At 46.2% G+C, this 9,577-nt stretch overlaps 1 protein-coding gene across 3 annotated transcripts in view; it reads left to right on the top strand.

Moving 5' to 3' along the window:
- The first annotated feature begins 732 nt into the window (after positions 1–732).
- The window catches only part of LOC139802506 (vascular endothelial growth factor receptor kdr-like), a 118,326-nt gene continuing 109,481 nt past the window's right edge, over positions 733–9,577 (top strand). Inside the window, exon 1 of one of the 3 annotated variants that reach the window (XM_071757702.1) lies at positions 733–1,618. In XM_071757702.1, the coding sequence (XP_071613803.1) occupies positions 1,555–1,618 (64 nt within the window). In that variant the 5' untranslated portion in view covers positions 733–1,554. The remainder of the gene's footprint in view (positions 1,619–9,577) is intronic. The other 2 variants (XM_071757704.1, XM_071757703.1) reach the window with 2 other exon arrangements.

The following is a 9,577-nucleotide window of genomic DNA, read 5'->3' as shown; positions in this document are numbered from 1 at the left end:
CAATCTTTCTATACCCAAGTGGCTGGAGGTAATGCTCAGGTGACACACAAGCAACTGCTATGAGAAACCCACAAGAGATGGGGGAGGCAGCTGTGCCATATAAATTACACCATTAGGTTTGGCCAAAATACCCTTTTTCAGACAAACTTCCACTGTGCCCCAAGAGCAAGGGATGCACAGCAGCAGCTGCTGCAAGAAGGGAGGCAACAGTGCAGGGACAATGGAGGTGGCATTCCAGAAGGATATGCAGAGTAACACAGAAAGAACCCCAAACTGCTAAATAATCAGGAGGAGGGGAAAAGACCTCACTCCTGCAAGGGAGCCTGTTTCTCAGGTGGTGTCCCTCTGCACTCCCCTTCCCCGTGCCCTGGAGCCCTGAGAGCCCCGGAGCTGGGAAGGGGAAGCCGGGAAGGGGGTGCTGGCACCCTGTCCACCTTTCTGCCTACGGGTGAAGCGGGGGCAGGACCGGGGGAGATGTTGCCACCTGATGCTCACGCAGCTCCGGCTTTGCAGGGACAAGCGATGCTGGGAGGCAGTGGGGGACAACTCGTCTCGTGTCTTTGCCCCATCTCAGCAGCAGCAGCAACAGGAAACCCAGGAGCTCTGTGAAATGACAGAGAGGGAGGGAGAGCGAGTGAAGTCCCCTTGCCTCGGCTGGTGACGTCTCTCCTTCCTCCTTTTTTTTTTTTTTCCTGTCCCTATAAAGAATCTCGGGCTCGCATCAAACTTCCCAGCGAAAGCAAACCAAACCCAGAGGGGTGGGGGAAACAAAAAAAAAAGGCAGAGAGAAACACCACCTAGGGCGGGCTCTGGCCATGCCCAAGCCCAGCAGCTCGCCGGCCGCTTGCCCCGGGCGCTGCGGGGTGGCCCCCGGCAGGTAGCCAGGCTGGGGAACGCGGGAGCTCCCTCTCGTTCTGCCTTCCACAACTGCCTGAAGTTGAGAGGTTTGGTTTTGGTGGGTTTTTTTTCCCCTTCTTCCTCCTCATCTCCGCAGCACCTGCACCTCCCTGGATAAATCCATCTAAGAGGAGGCTTTTTGTCAGTTCAGCCACCTCATCCCGAGCTGCAGGCAAAAGAACTTCTCGGAGCAGCGGCTCACCGGCTGGAGGAAACTTTTCGTCAAACTTTTCTGGTGCTTTTGCTCTGCCTTTTTTTTTAACCCCTTGAGTTACTTGGCAGCACCCAGACAGACTGGGGAGCCTTCTCTTTTCAGGCAGAGTAATACTCCCCCTCGGGCATCCCATGAATTAGAAAAGCAGGCGGAGAAGAGGAATAAAGTTATTAAAGGGAGGGAGGGAAGGGGGGGAAACTTAAAAACTTGCACTTTGAGAAGAAGTGAAGGAAAAACCAAAATCCGCAGCCCAAGGATGAAGCGGTGAATGGAAAGAACAATTTAACTGGAAGCAACAAGTGGGAACTTTTGCACGCCTTGTTCTTCCCCTCCCTTCCCGCTTGAAGAAACTTCGCTGTTGGCAAGAAAATTTAACTCCCTTTTTGCGGACCTCTCCTCCTCGCGCCTCACAAAGGGATATTACCGGTCACCTGCAACACACCATGGTCCCCAGGCCCAGCGCTGCCCTGGCCGTCTATGCCCTTCAGGGGCTTTTTCTTCTCCACGGTAAGACCCGTTCACGGGTGGGATTCGGAGAGGGGGGGTGAAGAGGAGAGGGTGAAGGGTGCAGGCAGCTGCCTGCCCCTGCCTGAGGGGATGGCGTCTCCTCAGGGGGCACTTGGCGGGCCGCTAGGTGGCGCCTCCTGAGGGGACGCGCGGGGCGGCGGAGAAGGGGGGGGGGTAAAGACGAATGGACCCGCAGAGCCTCCGCGCCCTCCGTCCCCCCTCGCCCCCTCCTCCGCCTTTTTGTTGTTTCTAAAAGCCCCAGTGGGTCACATCACACCTTGAGATGCACCTGGTGAAGCGTCAGAAGCCTGGGTTTATTGACACGTGTGGGAGTAGCCAGCTGCACGCTACCTTTGGTGTGAAGTCAGGAAAAGTTGTCTGTAAAAAATGCATTATCAGAAACCCGGTGTGAGTTTTTTCACGAAAGCACAAATCGCCACCGATGTTGGTGGATCAGAGGGAGATAATAAGGAGTGTTAGGCAGAAGGGAGCCAGGTGTGTCTTTCCACAAGTGTTCCTGACACTGCAGGATGAGGTGGAGAAGGTGGTGGGTGAAAAGCCCATGTTTCAGGGCTGACTTGTGTTCCTACTCACCAGGTTGATTTCCTAATAACCGTGGTCCTCACAACTTTGGAATCTGGTTCAGATTCACTTTCCCATCATCAGTTCTGGGCACAGGAACAGCAGAGAGGAGGCAATGTCTGTACCTTGTGATCAAGGAAGGGAGGCAGGCACATCGCTAACTGTCCCTGTAGGCAAAGGCTGATGATGGATTTGGAAGCAGCATTATGGATGTCAGACCTGTGTCTATCATTAGGAAAAGATAATGTGCTAGCAAAGACTCTGTGTGCCCTAATTAGGCTGGAAGCCAAACTGAAACAGGGCCAGGAAGTTGGAGGATTCTGGATAGCACTGATATGATTGAGGTATGAACTCCTCAGCCACCTTTCTCTCAAAGTTCACCTCCAGCCACGAATTCAACAAAACTTCATTTAACCTCCCGAGGCACAAGAGGCACAGATCTATTCTGCAGGCTGTAGGTTAAACCTTCTCTGGGATCTTTGTGGTCAAAATTAGGCAGAGTTAGACTGAAGAGAGGCTGACTGTGATTCCAGTCCAATTTCATCTGCAATGCAGACAGACGATGTTCCAGCTGTGGAAGACATTGAGTACCTGAGGTGCTCAGTGAGGGCAGTGCAGCTGCTGGGTGCAGGGATACCTCCTGGCCAGGACTTCCCAGATGCCCAAGTGAAGGGAAACTCTCCCAGCTCACCCCACAGTTTAGCAAAGTACTCTGAGTGCCATCTCCTTCTGCACCAGCAGCTGACTGCAACCACTGTGCCACTGTCCTCTGCCTGGGTGTGCCCTGGGGACAGAAGGTAACCAGAGCCATTCAGTAATCCCTGACTATATGGACAGTTCATCCAGATCAAAGGATGATCTCCTATAGAGAACTCCTGATATATTTGGCACTTTCAGCCCTTTTGGGGGTCTAGCACAGGGAAGAGATCATGCAAATGTTATGCCAATAATTTCCTGTGTTATTTATAAAATAACAGCTTCAAAATATTTTATGCATCTTTAAATTTCCTAGGACAGTTCTACAAGAATCATTAAATCTCCACTTCCTTTTCGCTTGTTACACAGCTTATGTTCAACCTCTTAGAGTACTACTCAGGGTCTTTCTGCTCAAAAATGTTGATGTAGTTATTTTTGTGCAAATGACAAGTGTTGGCACATGTAGGTATGGAGTGCATTGGTTTAAAAACAATCCTTTAACAAAGCAATCTGCAGAGGATAGCAATACAATACCTTATATGTTGCATGAAAAACTTAGTATACTTTACTCCCTGATATTATCATCAACAAGTTTTTACTAGATGAGCAATCAAAACAACTTTTCAGGTGCTGGATTATACCCAGTAATTTCAATGATCTAATACTGGAAAACTAGTAAGATGCAAGAAGACAAATCAGGTCCTGTCCAATCCCTTTGAAATAAAAAGCAAATGTGAAATAGATTTTTTTCTGTTGTTGTATGTTGCAACCTCTTCTCCAAACACAATATACTAGGATGGACATTTTAGCTTGCTAAATACACATTTCAAATCTGCTACGTATCTGTAGCTAAGTCAAAAGCTTCAAGAGCTCAGACTGCTCCTGATTTGCCAGCTGGGATGCTCCCTGTGTACAGCCAGAGAGGCTGTGGGCTCAGTGGTGAGCTGCTGCAGAGTCAGAGCATTGAGTGTATGCTTTGCTTTTGCCTTTCTCTGAGGCAGCCAGAGCTGGAAAGCTGAGGACTGGAGTCCTAACAATACAGGCTGATGATCAGGTTTAGTAAACCAAAAATGTGTCTCTTAATTGGTGTTATTCCTAAACATTTGCTTTATTGTGGGAAAATGTTATAAAAAGCAGAGAAGACTTTCATTAAGATTGTGATATATGAGCCTCTTGCCTAAAGCTGCTACATTGAGAACCAACTGGAAATCTCTTTACTCTAATTCATCTATTTAAGGCAAGGGGGAAAAAATGGAAAGTATTTCTGAATGCTCCCTGAATTTCAAAAAAACAGCATTGTACCCAAAAGAATGCTGAGAATACAAACCAGATTGTTTGTTCGAGGTTTCTGGTATAAGAACTTAACATATTTTTTTAAGAATTTTTAAAAAATATATTTATATTCATGCATTTCCCCACTGGTCTGTTAGTATGTGAGAATCTAAATAAGAGCAAGGAGGCACATTGGAGTTATCTCTGTCCTTCCATTCTCTGAACTGTTCATTTTATGATGCAGTACTGGTAAAAAGCAGGTACCTCAATCTACCTCAGTTTGAAGTAACATCAAGTTGGGCAGAATAAATAATATTCATGTTGTTAGCAGGTTTATGCACAAGGACAAAAAGTTTCCAACCACCACAGGATATTTCTTAGGTACAGTCAGTGGTAGGTGACCTGTGTTTCTCATAATTTTGTCTTCCAAATTGGCAGCACAGTTTGAAGGAGGGTGAAAATCTGCCCTGTGGAGTATACATTCAGAGATGAAACTTCTCTTTTGCTTCCAAAGACAATTGCACAGTATATGCAGCAAGGGTCACCTGCTCATCAGCAAAGGACAGGTTGAACAAAGAAGCTGCTTTCAGTATACATTGCAAAACAGTTTGGGGGGCAGCAACAGCAACCTGCATTTTTTAAAACTACACAGGAAATTTCCAAGAGGCAGCATTTGACTTTGAAAGTCAGTATGAGAAGGACACTGAAGCTTAGCCATACCTAAGTTCACATGCTTGGTTTGATATTTCCTCTGATCAGCCTTGCTCCACTTTTCCTTTTTTCTCTGATGTCACTGGAATAGGGATTACAAGTGGAAGTAATTAAAAGATGTTTGGAATACCTAAACAACAGCTAGGAACAAACCAGGTCTGTCTGCAGTGTTTTCCTTCAGAAACCATCTCAGATAACTGACAGGACATGAATGAATCAAGATATTTCCATTCCTCCAGTCCTCACCTTCAGACAGAGCTCAGTCAAAACAACCAAAAAAAAAACTGGCTACCTAAGTACCCTGGCATAAAATGTGTGTAATAGAGAACTGATCTCCTCACCAAGTTAGGCACTTCTTTAATTTTTCTTTTTAAGGCCACAGAGAAAATAGTAGAAGCTGCCAAAATCAGCCAGCCAAGGCTATTATCTGGAAATGGCATTTAATGTAAGTACATGCTTGAAGCTTGCCCCAGGGAGTAGAACTTTAGCAGCAGAGAGCTTGCAATCATCAGAAGCAGGGCAAGATTAGAACAAATCATGTGAAGCAAGGTTTTTGTATAAGAGGTGTGACCTTAGGGAATCGTCCATGAGCCTCTTCCTCAAGTGGGGAAAGAGGAAGGTTCAAAGAAGGTGGAGAGTCTGATCTCATGAGGCTGTGATGAGCAGAACTGATGGCTGCCCATTTGTGCAAACTCCTCACTGCCCGAGTGCTGAACACACTTGTGTGGGGAACCCCAACTCACCTGAAACCAGGGATTAGTGTAAATTCAGAGCTGAACAAGTCCAATCCCGTGACTGCTTTCACAAGTTGATCAGATCTCCTGCATTGGCCAATGACTAGAATACAAAAGAAGAATGAATCTCTTGGATCAAGACCAGTCCTCACTTGACAGAGCTGAATCTGGTGTGATGGTGTTTTTCTTTGCTGTAGCTGAGACAGAGCTTGCTGCACATGCAGCCACTGCTGGCTTTGCACCCTACGTACCCCAGTGACTGTCTCAGCTCTGTGCTTACAAAAGCTTTGGAAAGGTACAAAGTGAACTCAAACACTAAGATCAGCTGAGCTACTGTCCCGTGTAAATGTTGTTAACCCTTGTACTGTATTAGGCTGCTACTAACAGTGTCAGACAGCTATGCACTCTGATGGGTAGTGAGTAAGTCTGTGGGCTGCTTTATGAGGCAGTCCAATATTCTCATCCCCAAGTCCTCAGCTTAGGCTGTCCTTACAGTGCAGACTTTTTGTCCTCACTACATCCTACATCCCTCTCTTGCTCTTCCCCCCCTACCCTCCCCCCTTTTCCCTGAATGTCTTCTAAATTCCCCTCAAGGCTCAGGATTCCTTGAATTTTTAACATTAGAAAAAGCCAAGAGGAATTTCTCGGCCTTACCGTAAAAGGAGTCTGCACAGTCTCCCTTCCCTGTACCAAAATTAATTTTGCCTTTAAAAATGCCACAAGGCTTTTGGCAAGCTGAAGTGGAATTGCCTGAGACCTGCAGCTGAATCTCTTCCTTTCTGCAAGCAGATGCACTAAGTCTTCCTGCTGTACTGAATTTTACAAGAAGCTGTATTTGCAAGCTTTCCCTCCTCAAAATCTAGAAATGCCAGGCTCACAGCTAGTGTGTGTGTGTGTGTGTGTGTGGTGTAACCAGTGTCCAGGGCTTTTGTTGTGGCTCCAAGCAGTAAAGTTTTAGCACTGAGGAGTCCTTGACATTACCAAGCAAGAAGGGAAGAACCTCGTCCAACCCTTGGAGTGATGAAAGGCTGAACAAACCAGTCTTCCTTTGTGCCCTGCAGGGAATGGCAAAAGCATATGGTCCCTGAGATTTCAAAATTCAGCCAAAAACTAAACTCAGGCCCAGAATGTAAAGGAAATATAGGGACCAACCTTCTATTTTCAGATCAGTTGCCTTTTGTCTTCTGCATTTCCACATAGGTTTCCTTAGATCTTCCTGTGTTTTTCTGAACTGTGGGAACGTGATTACCAAGGAAGTAGAGAGGGGAGTTTTCAGCCCTGCTGGGATTGTTCTTGATTTGAGGGTCAAGGAAGCTTGACCTAGTCATTACCTGTTCCATTTTTTACAAGATCTCCATGAATTTAAAACACCTCTGCCAAACTGTTTGCTTCCTTTAGAGCCTGCAGCTCAGAAATGGCACACCTTGGAATTCTTCCTTACAATTACACTAAGGTCAGTTTGCAGGAAAAGCACCAACCACCACGGGGCTACTTTGCCTGTTCCTCTATAGTAGTGAGCAAAATGGGACTGCTCACAGGGATACTCCACAGAAAGACACAGAAGCAGCTATTCTGTAAGGTATTCATCCTGTTTGCCATTATCTCACCTCATTAACTGAAATCAGTGCTGAAGACAGTAATTTAGGAGCTAAAGCAATTTCCTCCCTGTCCCCAGAAGCCTGCCCAGATTCACAGCTCCTGAGAAGGGCTCACTCTGTAGCCATAGGGATCATCCCTGAAAGCTGACACCCAGCCCGGACTTCCCCAGCTTTTGGGCTGGGTCGCGCAGGGGTCGGCACTTCAGACCTTTTACGTGCAGTGTGTCCTCCAGGAGTTATAAAATGTGTTTTTCCCCCTCTGCTTCTTCACTTGTTCTTCCAGCTGCCTGAAGCCGGCTCCCCGAGGGGCCCTAACACATGCCCACACAGTAGCACTGGGAAGCCCTGCTGGTGGGCAATCCTCATCACAAGCTGCCTTCAGCCAGGAAATGGCTGCTGGAAGAGTTTGCCCAGATCCCCGAACAGGAAGACACATGCAAGTGTTTGAAAGGAGGGAAGTAAAGCACTATGGGTTATCAGTGGCAAACCTCAAGCTCTCTGTCTTTCCTTGCAGTAAAATAAGTCCCACAGGTGCTGTGCTATCCAACACTGGGTCACTGATGGGGGAACATCCCCCACCTCCACTTAGGGGAGGGTACCCAGTCCATTCACTGCTGCTGTGCTCACTCCTGAATTAATACTGTGATTGATAATTTGCAAAGGTAAGGGAAAAGAATTCATGAGCATCCAGTTCTAAAAACACAGGTATCACTTTGCTCCTAAACCCACAAGGAATATCAGAAGAAATAATAATGCAGCACACAGGTGTGGGGAGAAATACTTTTCCCAGATCTCTTTCTGGCTGTACATGAGGCACGGAAGTTGTATCAGCTCTTGCTGCTGCATGACACAGCAGGATGGAGCTAAACAGTAAATCTGGCTGGTTAAAGGGGTTTTGTACTGTTACAATTAAAGTATGATTCAAGTGAATCTAAACAATGATGTCACCCTAAGAACCTTTTAAACACAATTTAAGCTATTACATGGTGTGAAACAGAGAGAATCAGCTAACCTTTTGGCCTGCCACATTTTCTTCTCTACAAATGGATGATGTCTGGATTATTCTCATTTCATGTTCATGCACTTGGGACAAGTTTTGCTCTCAGTTACACAGGTTTAAAGCTGTAGCTTGGCTGAAGTCAATAAACAGCCTGTCTTTGAATCTGCCTTTGTGTGACCGAGAACATTTATTTTATTCTGGTTGTTTATGCATTTTGTGGTTGAATCTGAGTGAGAAAAAAAAATGACTGAAAGCTGCTCTCTGGCTGCATGCTGTATAAAGGTAGAGATTTTACTGATCTGGCTGGAAAATCCTGATTTGTTTTGGATGTGAGAACTCATAGTGAGAAAGCTAAGTAACTTGCTAACTTTCCTATGATGAAGAAAAGGAGACTGCAGCATCCACTTGTGTGAGGCAACACACCAACCCCTCCTGCTATTCCTGAACCAGCCCATGCTCTCACCTCACATTTATTTTGACTTTAAAGATCTCATTCAGCTAAGCCTCTTGGAGGCTCTCATGCTTAAAACAACTTTCCTTCAGTCTTGGCAAATTTCCTCTTGAGTAAGGACAGAGCAACAGCTAAGGCAAGAGAAAAGGGTTTGGCCCAATAAGAATTACCAGACAGAATAATTAATCCCAAAAATCCTATGCCAGCATGAACGGAGCAGATGATGCAGTGGGGAGGGATTCCCTGGGGCAGAGCCTCCTCTGGCTCTGATCTCAATGCAGTTGGCCCATCTCCCTTTGAAAGAGCCCTGAGTTTCTCACAGCTCATCATCCCACTCAGTGATGACTTTTCCAAATATAATGATACCATGGGTCCCTGGGAAAGTGAGGGCCAGTTGTTGCCATGTAGCTGCTAATGATCCCATTAACAGTTTTATTACTTAACCCACTGATATGTCAGGTTCTGACTTCATGCAGGAAGGAGATAAACCAAGTTTTCAGTGTGATGTATTTATAGGTTTGAAATCACTGCAGGATTTCTAGGCTGTGCTCACATTTGGACTGTTTTCTCGTGGCTTTCCCAGAGAATATAGCCAAGCCATATAAGCATGGGTAACTTCATTCCTGGGGTCAGTCTGGGCAGCATCACTATGCCCTAATGAAAGAGAAGTGCAGGTCACAACAGAAGAGCCAATATGCCACAACTCCAGGGATGGAGGACCTGTCTAGCAAGGTGAATTTGGGAGGACAGCAGCCTGCTGAGCAGGGTATAGCAAAGGTTCCCCCCATCTGGGTTTTGTACACTGTGATTTCCATCAGGAAATTTTGCCATTACATTTGGAGGAGGATTTATACAATTCTGATTTCTTCTCAGTATACTGGAGACATGGGATTATCTAGGGATACTGTTTAACTA

This window comes from Heliangelus exortis, chromosome 14 (assembly GCF_036169615.1).
Source record: "Heliangelus exortis chromosome 14, bHelExo1.hap1, whole genome shotgun sequence".
NCBI lineage: Eukaryota > Metazoa > Chordata > Aves > Apodiformes > Trochilidae > Heliangelus > Heliangelus exortis.
Note: the sequence above shows the minus strand (reverse complement) of the source record. Positions and strands in the feature narration are given on the sequence as shown.